Genomic DNA, 15,798 nt, shown 5'->3' on the forward strand with positions numbered 1-15,798 from the left:
ACCCGACGAGGAGGTCAATTTTTAGATTAGGCTTTTTGTTTTTTTTTTTTCTAAACATTTGTATTTTCATACTCTTTTTGATTAATATATGTTATGTTATTAATTGTTCTTTTAATATTTAATTGCATTTCAATTTATTTAATATTTCAGTTTATAGAACTGTAAAAGTACTAATTTATAAATTAGCATTTTAATAAATTATTATAATAAGAAGTGTTAACTTTAAATATCAAAATTAAAATTTAAAAATTAATTAATTTAAATTAAATAAATTTATAATAATTTTTATAATAAAAATAAGATAGTTTTTTCTTAAAAAATAATAGTGGATTTTGTAATAGATATTGTAACTGGCTAAATTGCATTTACTGTCCCGTATATTAGGGGGGTAGCATATCGGGGACCGTAGTTAAGGGTGTAGCAAATAGCATCCCATAATTAAATTTTTTTTGGCTATTGAAGGACTTCTGCAACCAGAGTTTTCAAATGCGCTGGAAACTGCTTACCTGGACACAAATTACGGTTCCAATTTGGGGGTTTTGCTGATGTGAAGGGGGTTAATGAATTATCGCCAACTAAGCTAAAAAACACAAAAGAAAAATGAAAACAAAAAGTAAAACCCAAAATAAAAGAAGACGAAATCTCTTCCCTCTCAAATCGACCAAAGCATTCTTCTCTCGGACAAAAATCCCTAACCCCCAACACTCCACATCCCATTCCTGAAGCTGAAGAAGACGACCGACCCCAACCCTCCACCATTTTCCCCTGCTCCGAGCCCGACTATGCGAAGATTGCATGATGTCTTCCATGCCCAGTTGGACACATTGTTATTGTGGTAAGCCAGTTTACGTTCGCACATCTTGGACCGACCAAAATCCAGGTAGACGATTCCATTCATGCTACGACTACAAGGTATGTAGAGAGCAGTTCGTTTTTCCTTTCTTTTTTTCTATTTTTCGTACTCTCTAATTTTTATTTTTTTTTGGTGAAAAATGTAGAATAATGGATGTAGATTCTTCCAGTGGGAAATCATCCAATGTGCTCAAGAGCAAGATCTGTAATTCCTGGGTTGGTGAGGAAGATGAATTAGCTAGAAATGGAGAAGATAAAGATGAAAGAAGATGAAATTTTACTTCAAGTTGCTTGCCTTTTCATGGTTTTTTTTTATTTTTATTTGGATGCTAGGAAGTCGTGCATAAATGGAGTAATTTGTGTAAGGAAATGGATTTATCTGTTGATGGTGTTTTGCTATGTAATTGATGGTGTTTTGCTATGTAAAACTTAGATTAGTAAGGATTATGAATTTTATTTTTATGGACTAGTAATGCATTTGTTTGTTCCTTTATGTTTATATGTTTAAATTGTCTTAAGTTATAACTTGCGAATATAATAAGCTATAAACATTAAGTAATATATTATATTAAAAACAACAGTAAAAATATAAAATAAGTAGTAATAGATGATTATATTAACGTGATCACGTCAAAATATGATGTTTGAATAAGTTTGCCAAACTTTGGCAATCTAAAGGGCTCACAAAAACTATCAAACCCTGCCAATCAAAAGCAAAAGGTATGAAACCATGGCAAAAACTGCATGTCTACCTTACAAATAAGCCAAAATGCCAAACAAGTCAAAAGTACAAATTATGTCTATTTTTCTACAGAGTTGTTGCTACTGCTTCCTGGAAGCCCTTTTGAGCTTAATCTCTGCAAGTTTGACAGTGTGATCAATTTCTTTCCCCCTTGCATGATAACTGAAAAATGTTCTTGGACAGAATGTTGGGTGACACTGTATTCACTACCAAGCATAGGAGGTGGGGCTCTAATATTTACCCTTGATGTTGCACTCCTGAGTTGTCCAACACTATGCAGTTGAGTGTACATTGAAGGTCCCTTAGTGTACTGGGGAGAGTTGGAAACTGGAATTAGATTGGGCACTTGGAGTGTAGTAATCTCATTTTTTGCAGATTGTGAGGTGACAAGGCTCTGCATGAACAGGGACAAATGTCAATAAATTGTAAAGAAAGTTGCAAAAAGATATAAAGTAATACTTACAGTAATTGGGGGTAAAATAATTTCTGCCTCATTGTCCACTTGTATCATTTCTGCCTCATTTGTCACCTTCTTTTTTCAAAAATCAAACAAAAAACCGCCATAAAATGCGACACTAAAATTGATCCAAAACTTGTTCCAAAATATGTTGTTAGAAAAGACGTCTAAAATTTTGTTCCACCTTTTGGTTGTTTCCATCACAAAAGTTCTAGAAAGTTTCGTCATAAAGTTCCGTGCAAAATTATAACTCAAAGTTGTCCCAAATTTTGATACAAATTTTGGTGCAAATTTAATTGTACTCATATTTGTAAATCAAACAACTTTTGTGATGCGTATGTAACCATCGAAACTCCACGATAAATCTGTAAAGAATATATTTTTACCCGTACAAATTTTTTCGGACTTTCCTAAAAAGGATGAGCATCATCCCATCTCAAAAATCGTTCCAAATTCCAACCTTTGATTTACAATTCATTAAAATCCTTTCTAGAGAACCATTTCAAAACAATTGCTCTCTTAAAACGGCGAATGAATCATGCATGCAAAACAAAAGCAAAAACTAGTCCAGAACAATGAATTCTAAAGAATGAAAATACCACTTTTTGATAAAATGAAATCTAGTACACCAATGACGAAAAAGACCAAACACTAACATGCGGAACACCCAATTAAAATGAGAACAATACTCTTAAAAATTATTGTTGGACAGAAAAAATTATTCTAATAATATAAATTACAAAAATCTGAAATAAAAGAAAATAAAACCAAAACAGACTTACATTTAAATCATCATAAGGATAATGATTTCATCTTTTATTGAGAGAGAGAGAGAGAGAGAGAGTTTTTGCTTCTTGTGAGTACTCAAGAAGAAGCTGATTTCTTCACACAAATTTTTGTCAACTCCTCTACTACTCCACAAAACGTTTCTTCTTCCTCCACTTTGGTCTTCTCACTCATCTCTCTGACTCTTCTCCTAAGCCTTTCTCCACTCTCTCCTAACATCACCTCATCTATAGCTCTTCCCACCGCTTCTCCGTCAAACTTCCCCTTCTCATCCCTCGCCACCTCCACCCCAAATGCAGCCTCCACAACCAGCCTAGAATTCAGCGGCTGCTCGAATTTCAATGGCAGCGCCACCACCGGAACTCCAAAATATATGCTCTCCTTTATAGCGTTCCAACCGCAATGGCTCATGAATCCGCCCACTGCTGGACTTGCCAAGATTGCAGCTTGTGGTGCCCATTTTTGCACCAATATACCTCTCTCTTTCACCAGATCGATGAACCCTTCAGGCAATGCTTCTTCGACATTAATATGATCACTTCCAACAGGTGATCTAGCCACCCATATGAAGTTAACTTTGCACAGCTCCAACCCTTTTGCTATCTCTTGTATCTGCTCCCTGGAGAAGTAGGTTTCACTGCCAAATGAGATGTAAAGAGTTGAAGATTCGCGTTTCTTACTCAGCCAATTCATGATCCACGAATCAGTTTCATCAGCTGCATTTTCCTGAACAAGTGGACCAACAGGCACAATTCTCCTCTGGCTCAATGTGGAGAGGTAGTCAATGTACATCCCCTCAATCCACATGCAGCAGCTATTTATCAAGACAATGTCGCAAGACAGTTTGAAGACACCAAAAAACAACCCCTCATCGTCTTCTTGAACTTTTACCAGCTCCTCCTCAGCCATCTGGTTCTGTCTCTCGTAATCATGCAGGTATATTGCCGGAACAGGGAAAGTAACAGCACTCTTGTGCGTGTGCAGATGGTGGAGAAACGAAAGCGCAGTCGAGCCCCCTACATTGAAATGGACAGCGGGGATGCCTTGGGACGACGCGAGCTTTGCCGACCAGGGCTGAAACATGTCGTAGATAAGCAGGTCGGGGTTGAGACGAGTAATTATGTCGGAAAAATTGGGGGCGGAGAGCTGAAAGGCGTGTATGAGGGTAGGGATGAGGGTAAGGGGTATGTTCTTGGTGGTGTGGTAGTGTGGGGGGAGTTGAGGGTGGGGTGGCAGGCGGAGTTCAATCAGTTCAATTGAGAGATGATCCCATGATGATGGCGAGTGTTGGTTGAGACTATTTCTGATTGATTCAAGATTGACAGATGTCGAGCAGAAGTATATGTGGAATTTGTTTGTTTTGGAGAGCCTTTGGGCTAGTGCAAGATATGGGTAGACATGTCCATGAGCTAGCCATGGGAACATCAGTACTTTGAAAATAGCCATGAATTGTGTAAGAAAACAGCCTTTGATCTCTCTTTTCTTCTTGTACTCTCTCAAGAACTCCCTATTTTATTTTGAGGTCCTCGTGAAATTTAAAGCATCAAAGCTCCCATGGGGACGGGCGTGTTTCTAGGTATGTCGATCTGCATTTGAAAAATTCTTGTGTGAATCAGGTTTGGTCGAACCAAATCAATCACAAAATAGATATATCATATTTGCTACGTGATTGGTCACTTTTCTTAAACTGTACATCAATTACATAAAAAGTGTATTGCACATGTCAAATGATTGATTTAGATTTGATTGAACTAGGTGTAGGCTATAATTTCCCCCCCGCATCTTTGAGAATATAATTTTTTTATCAGCACTCCGAATTGGACGGTGAGAATATTGAAAAGAAGGTGAATTGCTATTTTTCCACATTTATTCCTCTGCAATATCACATTGGAGTAAATTCTATTAAATCCATAAAACAACTGTCAATTAACTTAATTTTTATGTAGTTAAATGCGGAATTGTAAAAAAGACGAAAGTAGATAAAAGGTAAACTAGGTAGTATTTGAATAAAAAATTTAATTGGTCAATGACCGCTTTGCCCACATGCATTAAAAATAGGGGTACAAACGAGTTGAGCTCAGCCAAAAAAAATCTGAGCTTGATCGATAAACACATTTAGAAAAGCTAAACGCAAAATCAGGTAGACAATACAAGATGCAGTTTTACATGCATACACAATAAATTAAACTAGAGATGTAGACAGAGTGGAAGCGGCTCAGAAGGATCTATTTGTTTCTATAATGAGAGAGGAAAACTCCCCTCATAAAGATCATCTCTAAATCAAAAGGACTACGTAAAAAAACATAGATACTCCCAAGAACAATAACAAAATCCGATCAAAGCCAAAGCACAACCAAAAGAAAATCAACAAAACTTGCTCAAAAAATTTCTTCAACAAACTATAAAAGAAATTTACAGTTTCAAAAAAATCACCTGTTAATGATGGCGTCAAGCTGGATTCTAAGTTCAATTAAAGGCTAAGTAGCTCTTTGGTAATAAAAGTTGTCTTTCTTTTTCAACTTTATTTGTGATCAAATTTGTTGAGTGGATGTGCAGTGGGTTTGGTGATGGATGTGTCCGGATTTCTTCCTTTTATCTCAATCAGTATGTGGTTGTTTGACATTAAATAATTAACTACCTGCCCACATGATTTAGAAGTACAGTAAAATCTTTATAAATTAATAAACTCTCTAAAATAATAAAATCTTGTGGTCCCGACTTGGGCCTTTGTAAAACATCATCAAATTCGATAAGATAATAAGATAATAATTTTTCGAAAAATTCCTTTATAAATATTAGGTCCCATTAAAACTCCAAATTAATAATTCATGAATATTACAATTATAAATATTATGGTAATTTGCTAAAATATGAAATCTGTAATGCTTTACGCATTTGATCATTCATGGATGCTGTAATGCTTTACGCATTTGATCATTCATGGATGATTTTGCGATGCCTTTTAGATGAGAAGACATGGTTGCGTGTTATGAATTTATTTTATTTTCATATTAAGATTTATATAGCTAGTATATGTTTCATTCATCATGCATGAATATATTTAATTGACTATAATAGTTATTTAAGTGCAACGAATTAATGTAAACATGTATATTTAAGTAATTTTAATGAATTGAACATGTGTCTATAAATATAATAGTTAATTGTATACAATGAATTGATATTATATATGAATATATTTAATCAGTTACAAAGAAATGATTGATACGTGAATATAATCAATGAAACATATATGAATTCATTTATTTTCAATACATATGTACTAAATTTGCTGAATTTAAAAAGTCTCTCTTTTAATTATTTATCGATAAATTAATATCTCTCTAAATTAATAAAATTTCATGGTCCCAAGGTTATTAATTTATAGAGGTTTTACTGTACTAGACATATGATACTTATTAATCTGCTGCATCCACATTACTTACCAACCTAATCTTTAATTAAAAATACAAACACGAGATTCAGCCCGTAATTAGGTTGATAATATTTTTAAGAAAAATTAATCCATAAATTATATAATTTGTTTAATTAGGTTTGTCGTGGAACATAAGCTTTTATTAAAAATACTTATTTTTTATGGTATTGAAGAGTTATTTTCAAATGTAAATAATGAGCATTTATGGTATCAAAAAATTTAAAAGACTCAATTCTTTATTTGCTAAAAAGACTCAATAATTATATCACTTAAGTAGTGGGAGCATTATTAAATTAAACATTTATTTTTTCTATTAATATTTTAGAAAAATTAAATATAAAATATATTAATCGAAATAAAATTTATTATTTTTTATGAAAAACTAGTTATTATTGTGTGCAAATATAAACAAAAAATAATATCTTTTTAACAAATGGGGACAGTGGTCTTTAATCAATTAAGTCTATTTTAAAAGTAATTTTTTTCAAAACGCTATTCAATTTAGATTTTGTTTGCTTTTTACTCTTTTTACAAACATTATCAACTTCTGATTTTGCTACAACTTTCAATTTTTTCTACGAAAATAACTTTTCTCAAAGTAGAAGTTTTCACAAACACTCCTTATAACTCGCCTAAAAATCATACTTAAAATAAATCATATTTATACATGTAATTGTTCATATAATTCAGTCCCTTCAGAGTATATCTATATATACATAATCCCATATCACCACTAGCGAATTTATCATCTCATCCACAAAATATGACTTCTATTTTTATTAATGGATAAGGGAAGAACTGCATACTGGCCCGGTCTAATTGAAATGTAAAGTTTGGACCTGGCATTCGATGGGTAAAGATATATACCTCAAAATATTAACAGATGAATGAGCTTATAACTCAATAAGCAAATAACCGACACTATATATCTATAAATGTATATTAAATATAGTCCATTATATGGATTTATCTATAAATGTATATTCTATAAATGTATAACCGACACTTGGATTTTTATTTTTAATTTTTTACTAATATAAGTAATTTGGTGAATTTAACTGATGAATGGATTTATTTGTTAGAAAGAAACAAACATCGTGATACTAGATATACATTTTTCTAACCAAATGAGATATATATGTATAATTACGTCAAAATTTAGGAGAGATTGGTGTAATTATTCCTTATTCTTATGTCACATTCAAGCATGAATTACGTGCAAATTTAATTTAATTAGATTTTATAATTTAAATATATATTTTATATCAATCTTTTATTAATATGATACTATTAATTAAGTCGGAGGATCTTAGAAAAAAACTAACTTAATCTGTAGTAAGTCGTAGATGTTGTACACGACTCGGGTATTTAAAAAGAAAAAATCCTCAACTCATAGACATTGTAATAAAATTATTATGTATTTTTACAAAATAATATTTTATTATAATTTTTTTGTAATAAAAAAATAAATAAGCCTTGATCTGCATTATATAGATAACAAAATACACTTATTTTTCTTTATTCAAATATATCTCATACCCTATAAATGTAATTTCATTTAGAATATAGTATTTACCAAAGCCTAATCTTTTTGTGATATATTAGTTTTTAATATTCTGTATTTATATTCATTTATAATGTTATCATGATTAAAAAAAAAATATTGTGCTTAATATATTTTTTTCAAATATCATATATAATAGGAATAATTACACCGCTCCTGAAGCTGGTGTAATTACACGTAAACCTCCTGTATCTGAATAATTACATCTTGTACTTCCGATTTTTGTTTTCATCTAAAACAAACAGAATTCCCGATTAGTCAAAATTCATCAGAATTTACTAATATTAAAAAGAGAATGAATGAAATTCATGTTTACCCCAAATTGATTTATTGTTGACTTATTGCAACTTACACAAATCTTGTTCAGTTAATCAAATTACCCTTATACATCTTTACACGCTAATGCATGTGAGGTATATCTTTACCTTTATTTCGATCAGAAAAAATTTGTTGGACATGCAATAAGTCAAATGAGAATAAATATGGATTCTCATTCAATTCTTTTGTTAAATTCAATAATTTTTACTAACGAAGAAATCTACTTATTTGATGGAGATAAAGGTCATGTGTATTATGTATAATTTCTAAATTACATGAAATTTATGTGAAATTATACTGATTTTCACAAAAATACAATCCAATTATCCTTATATTATAATTTTGTAAATTTATGGTACATTGAGTTTGCTCCACCTTAACTTCAAAGTAGATCTTCACTCATTAAATGTCAAATAAATAAAATAAAATAAAGAGGAGGGTGAAAGTACATTACTACCATCTCAATGCACGTGCAAGATTCTTTTCCAAACCACAAAAAAATAAAAATAATAATAATAATAATAATAATAATAATAATGATAATAATAATTCTGCAGGAGATTTAGGAAAAAATATTATTTTAGTCCGCTAACATTGCCTAATTTTAATTTTAGTCTAATAACTATGTTCATTTTTGTTTAGATCTAATAACTTAAGAAATTGCTTACTTTTAATCCTTTTGCAATTTTTCGGATAATTTTATCTCTATAAGTGCATATGGACTAAAACTACCTTTCAAAAGTTACATAGGGGTAAAATTGTCCGAAAATCTGCTAGAGGACTAAAAGTAAACAATTTCGTAAATTACTAGACCTAAACAAAAATGGACATAGTTATCGGATTAAAATTAAAATTAGGCATACTTAACGGACTAAAATAATACTTTTCCCGCAAATTTATTATGCAGAAATTAGCAATTAATTTTGGAATTTTTTTGCAGTTTCTGCAGCAAATATAATAAAAATTATGCTATTTACCTTAATTAAATTCATTTTGCTGATATGATGATATTAACCTCGCGTGCGATCTAATAGTAAAATTTGTATACTATTTTCTTTTTTACAATCTTATGTTATCAAGACATTTAATTTAAAAATAAAAATGCTTGGCGCAATAAATAAATATTTCCACTATTTTTACCATATAAATTAAATAAATATACGCACCTTACTAAAAAATACAAGAGAAAAGTGGTTTTTAAATCATTGAACAATACACATATAGTTAGCTTATATTTAATAAAAATAATATTATTAGTACTTTATTTGATAATATAATAATATTTATTGTAGTAAAAATTTAATATAAATTAACCCTATATAAAGAATACAGACAAAATTCACTCTTTTATTTTATTTTTCTCTCGTTTTCCTATCTAAGATTTTATTTTGTTTATAATATTAAAATTGTATTATTTTATCTTATTAATACTTATTTTCTTCATTAATCATAAATTTCAGTAAATAAATATTTTTTTCTAGTTTTCAGAAAAAATAATATTCAGAACTTAATATTTAAAAATTTTAAGCACACCAATTTATGTGTTATCTAATAACAAATAAATTCTAATTATGCTTGGTTTGGTTTCATTTTCAGTTCTTGAAAAGAGTGATGTAACCGTTGCATGAATTTGTCAGCATCCTCAACCCGACCATTAAAAATCTAAAAATAGAAAAACTTTTGATTTTATTGAATTAAATTAATTACATATTATATGCGATCAGTCACTTCTTTTGAAATCGTATCTCGATTTCATGCCAAATATATCACATTTATCGTATGAAAATTTTTTATTCAAATCAAATTTGGCCGAATTAAACACTTTTCTTGAATTGTACATCAATCACATGATAAATATATTAAACTTATTGTATAATTGATTCAATTGCAATCGAATCTGATTTAAATAAAAATATATGGTCAGACCTGATCTATTATACTAGAATTTCCCCAAAAATTAAAAGATTGGAAAAAAAGAATACTAAAACAAAGAGAAAACTCCAAACTAATGAATAAAATCAAAAATCAGATGCAACCCACATTAACAACTGATCAATATTTAAGTTAATTAATCCACATTACATGTTAATTAAAATCAGTTAATTCTGCATAATACCCAAAACCAATCTCTCTTTCTTTTTTTTTTTTTTTTTTCTATCAAATTTCGTTATTACTGAAGCATGGAATTCTTACAATGAGCAATTGCACCCTGGATTGCACTCTGCAGCTCCTCCATTGATGAAGCATCCGAGTGGTACGTACCCGACCCCGCCCGGCCCATTTGGGTGTACCCGAACCCGGATTCAACCCCGTTTCTGCCATGGCTGGGTGACGACCTCATCGACGACGGGCAGCTCGAGATGTAGCTTCGAGTTGATCTTGGGTATAACCTCTGCAGATTCCCAGAGAAAGAATGTGAAATAGTTGTGTGACGATTCTCCTTTAGGTAGTTCAGTTCTTGATCTTTCATCGTGAATAGCAGAGTCGTGTTCGCCGATCTGGGGTTTCTTGATGACGGTGGCGGTGGCGGTGGGGTTGGTGTTGGTGTTGGCGGCGGAGATATTTTCTGCTGCTTTTGGGAGAGCTTTTCGTATAAGGGCTTCACTTTTTTCAGGTACTTGCGGATGACTTCTTTCGCTGTGGAGCTGACCCGCTTCACGGCCGCGCCGCCGGAGGGGGGCGGTGGGGTAGGGGGGTTCTTCTGTTCTTTCCGGAAGACGGAGGAGAGTTTCGGGAGAGAGAAGTACTTTGATGATGATGGTTTTGATCTTGTGTTGTAGCTGCTGTTGGTGAGGCGTTTGAGTTCGTCGTCAGAGACGGAGCTGGGGCGGGCGGAGTCGCAGTCGAGGTGGCGGAGGAGGTCGGTATTGGAGGAGGAATCGGTGGAGGAGTGAGAGGCGGTGGAGTCGCGGGATGCAGTGGTGGTGGTGTCGGAGGAGGAGGAGGAGGAGGAGGAGAGGAGGAGGGTTCGGACCATGGAGATGCGGGGGGAGAGGTGGAGGGGAAGAAGCTGGCCTTTGTAGAAGAGCTCGTCAGCGGGGCGGAAGGCAGCGGAGGATTTCCGGGGGGAGATGGAGATGGTGAACTCGAAGTCGGAGGAGGAGGAGGAGTGGGTGGGGGAGGAGGGGAGGGTGTAAGACTTGGTGGTGGAGTGGTGGCGCTTCGCCGTGCGGTGGCCCATGGTGGTGGCGGGCTACATTACCGGAGAATTTGACTGTGGAGAGGTGGGGGCTGATTCTTTATAGTAGGAGGGAGATGGGAGATGGATGCATGAATTTATGGGCATAAAGAAGAAAAAATTATGGTATATTAAATTATTAACTAACCCTACCCATTTATGGCTCTTAATTACTTTATTGTTTTCTATATCAAATATTAAAAAAATGTATATTCAAGTAATATATTAAAGGAATGATTATATTATGCTTTCATAAAACTCCTTGTAATTATATATAAATTTCTTGTGATTTGAAAAATTACATTTAATATTCTTGTTAATTTTTTCATCTGATAAATTCGTTCATTAGTTAAAATTCATTGAATATATTAATATTAACAAAAGTATTGAATGAAAATTCATATGTACCCAAGTGACTTGTTATTGAATTATTACAGGCCAATCAAATGTATTTCTAACCAAACTACATTTATACGCATTCAAACGCAATTGCACGTGAGAAGGTATATATTTTCACCGGCCCTTACAAGTATAATTTGATCAGAAAAAAATTTTGCTGACCTACAATAAGTCCATATTAAGTTTATCCGGAGTAAATATGGATTTTCATTCAATTTCTTTTATTAATAAGAACAAATTCAATAAACTTTGAATAATTTAATAATTTATTGGCCAGACTAAACAAACGTTAATAGTAAAGGGCAGTGTAATTATCTCTATATTGAACGATATGATTATGATTTGATATAATTAACTCATTTTGAATTAAAGGAATATTAATGTTTATCCAATTTTTAATTTATGACTTTATAAAAAAAAAGTACAATGAAAATTTTCATGTCCGGAAGTTTGAAGCATTGATGAAAATTGCATTTAAAAGTGTTAATTTTATTTGTTTTTATCAACTTAATCTGATTTTTCAAGTTAATATGGTTGTTGTTATGATCTCATCATATCAACTACAATTTATTTATATAAATTATTTATGTGTTTTGAAAATTCTACGTACATCAATTAAAAATGTCAACACAATTTACAAAAATTACAATTATCTTTTAAAAAATTATACATATACTTCAAAAAATGTCAACATAACACAAAATATCCCTATTTTTGGCTGTCAGGGGTCATTTATGTAATTATGCAAAAGATAGGAATAATTTGTGTAAATAAATCATAAATTAAAAAGTATAAATAAAAATAAATTCAAGGGATAATTACACTCCCCTTCCTGAGGTTTTATATAATTACATGTAGACCTCATGTGATTTGAAAAATGGCATCTAGTACCCTAAGTTTACATTTGTCTAACAAATAAGTCCATTCATTATTCAAAGTTCACTGAATTTCGTGACATGAAGAAGAAAAAAAAAACACTAAGTGAAAATTGATATTTCTTATCGATTGACTTATTATTAACTTATTACAGTTCAAGTGATTTTTTCTGACTGAACTACCCTTTATAACGGTGAATATATACATCTTCACATGCATTATCGTGTGAAGATGTATATATAAGGATAATTTGATTATAAAAAGATTTATTTGACCTGCAATAAACAGTAATAAGTCAATCGAAAATATATAGATTTTTATCCATTTTTTTTTGTTAATATCAACAAATTCAATAAATTTTAACTAACATGGGATTTATTTGTTAAATGGAGCAAATTTAGGACTAGATGTAATTTTGCAAATCACTAGAGATCTACGTATAATTACACCAAATCTTAATAGAAGGGAGTGTAATTATCTCTAAATTAATCATCAAGTGCTTACCAAAATATGAAAAAAAATAATGATAATAATAAAAGAAATTTTATATTGGTAGAAAATATTGTTCCATTGTATTTAATTTTCTTGACCATATTTTAAATATATATTATTGGCGTCCACGTCACTATAACAGTTATATCATTTAATTATGATTAATTGTCATGATTAATAACAAATAGTTGTAGCAAATAATTATTGACCATAGTCATGCAACGATTTTTCCAAGTACATCAAATGCAGATGAAACACTTGTATGATTTGTAAGTACCAAAACTAAAACAGTTTTCAAGGGATGAATTCGTGTAACGAATATCTCATATAACCAAACTTCAATTATTAGGACTCCGATCGAAACAAACAATACCTCACATTATAAAACTCCGATCTTGTGAGGCTCAGACCAATAGCCTTACAAAACTCGGATTGCGTGGCATGCTATACCAATTGTACATATGTAATAGAAATCATAGCTTATAAATAACATCATGGCATGGAACAAATGTAAGTTTGATTCAAATGAATGGGCAATTTGGTAAAATAATAAAGTCGTGCAATCGTAGTTGCAAACCTCAAAACCTCACCACCTAAATAAATGAATTAATCTCCAATATTGACTCTCTTATATATATATATATATATATATATATATATATATTATAGAGATACACGACGTACTCGATGTGTGTACAAAAATATTAAAAAATTATAAATAATTAATATTTTTATTAATAAATTAGTTATTAATTATGAATTACTGGCTTCAAAAACATAAAAGTGTCAAAAGTTGATGAAATTTCAGGGGTATTTTAGTAAATTTATTTTTAAAAAATTGAAATAACTACTATGACCAAATTTTACTGAAGAAAATGAATGAGTTAAAGGATAATTTGGATATTCAAAAGTTGATAAGATAACAGAGTTTTCTTTTATAAATTATATAGCACTTTTCTGAAATTTATCATAATTATAAATACCATCATTATTTGAAATTTACAAATATCTTCCTAAAATTAACAACAATCTAACAAATACCCTCTACAATGAGATGTCATGATCGAAGGGATATCTCTAAAATGATCATTAATTTTAGGGAGTATTTATAATATTTTAAATAAAGAAAAAAGTATTTGTATCAGGAGGGTCCGTTGTAATATTTACCCTTGAAGAAATATTACAACGCCATTTGAATAATAGTGAAGGTGAAATATAGTGTTGATAAATCATAATTCCATGTAAATAAAAAATTTAAGTAATAATTTTAATATTTTCGATAATTATTTAATTAAAATAATATAACTATGACTTTGTAAGAAAATTTATTAATAAGAATTAGTAATAAAAATTGTGCATAAATTATCATTAAAAATAATTAGTGACATACATATAGTGATGATACAGTGATAACAAATATTTTTTGTTATTTTATTGTGTTATAGTTATAAAAGTGTTACTAATTACCTAAATGATAATTTTCATGGGGCTATAATAAAATTAAGAATAATATTGTAATTTTTTTTAATATAAAACAATAACAAAGAAAGAAATGAGATAAATTCTCACTCATTTATATTCTATTTCATAAATTAATTCTGTCTTATTTTGTTGATTTAGCCAAAATATAATAATACTAAAATATTTATTTTTGAGATAAAATATAAGTCGATAAGAACTTTTTTATGTTTAACCCGTAAAAAATATTCTCTATTTATATTTTTGAATTGGCTCGATAAATTTATTTTTGGCTAATGAATTATTAAAAAAAATACTAATAGCTCAAATTATCAAATCAAATTCAAATTGATAAATTAATAATATATACTAGAAAAATATTCTAGATAATTCAATTAATGACGATATTCCAAAGTTGGATATATGCCATTAATTATTTATTTTATTTTTATCCTTGTTATATTTTATATTAAGTAAAATTATAATTTTATTTTCGTATATAACCCTCGACTGACGGTCAACTAATATCAGGGAAGATCATTGAAATACAAAAACTCAGAGGTGGTCTATGCAAATAACCCCAACCTCATCTATAGTTTTTATGCTAATAATTATGTAATTACTAACTTATTATTTTTATAACGTTGAAAATTATCGCCTAATATATATTAACGAACGAAGATGTATAAGGATAATTTAGTCATAAATAAATTTATTTGACCTGTAATAAATTTGTAATAAATCAATTGGGGGTAAATATAGATTTTTTTTCTAATTTTTTTTGTTTATATCAACAAATTTGATAAATTTTGACTAACAAGATGACTTAGTTATTAGACGGAAACAAACCTCAGGGGTGCTATAATTTAGTCTTTTTCTTTTTTTATAAATTTAGTCCTGAACATCTCATATTTGATCATTTTTCGATAAATTTAGTCCTGAACATCTCAAAAAAATAATTTTGCTTATTTACAGTAGAAAGGTAGGGTATTTTATAATTACATTTCCTTTTCTTAGAAAAAATAATAGACCCTTAATATTGAAGGGTGAAAAGTCTGGCATGCCCCTGGAAGTGGAAAAGTAATTAATTACTTTGAATGAAATGACATTTATAACCTCCAAATTTTAAGTATAGCTATGGGATTTTGTTGGAGAAAATGGTAATTATAAACAAATAATAAACCCGGGGGTATGGTGGATCGGAATTTGAAAGGTCACATCAGAAGCCACATCCACATGC

At 30.4% G+C, this 15,798-nt stretch overlaps 2 protein-coding genes across 2 annotated transcripts; both read right to left on the reverse strand.

Annotated features, from left to right (window-relative positions):
• LOC105157081 (beta-D-glucosyl crocetin beta-1,6-glucosyltransferase-like) lies at positions 2,702 to 5,402 on the reverse strand. Its single transcript, XM_011073375.2, has 2 exons — positions 5,271 to 5,402; positions 2,702 to 4,423 (listed from the first exon to the last, which is right to left on the reverse strand). Exon 2 carries the CDS (start codon positions 4,281 to 4,283, stop codon positions 2,916 to 2,918), a length of 1,368 nt encoding a protein of 455 aa, XP_011071677.1. The 5' UTR covers positions 4,284 to 4,423; positions 5,271 to 5,402; the 3' UTR covers positions 2,702 to 2,915.
• LOC105156982 (probable membrane-associated kinase regulator 1) lies at positions 10,172 to 11,413 on the reverse strand. Its single transcript, XM_011073264.2, has one exon. It carries the CDS (start codon positions 11,334 to 11,336, stop codon positions 10,326 to 10,328), a length of 1,011 nt encoding a protein of 336 aa, XP_011071566.1. The 5' UTR covers positions 11,337 to 11,413; the 3' UTR covers positions 10,172 to 10,325.

This window comes from Sesamum indicum, linkage group LG3 (assembly GCF_000512975.1).
Source record: "Sesamum indicum cultivar Zhongzhi No. 13 linkage group LG3, S_indicum_v1.0, whole genome shotgun sequence".
Lineage (NCBI taxonomy): Eukaryota > Viridiplantae > Streptophyta > Magnoliopsida > Lamiales > Pedaliaceae > Sesamum > Sesamum indicum.

Coding starts and splice junctions, on each gene's coding strand:
- LOC105157081 (XM_011073375.2), bottom strand. CDS start 4,283: ATGGCTATTTTCAAAGTACTGATGTTCCCATGGCTAGCTCATGGACAT.
- LOC105156982 (XM_011073264.2), bottom strand. CDS start 11,336: ATGGGCCACCGCACGGCGAAGCGCCACCACTCCACCACCAAGTCTTAC.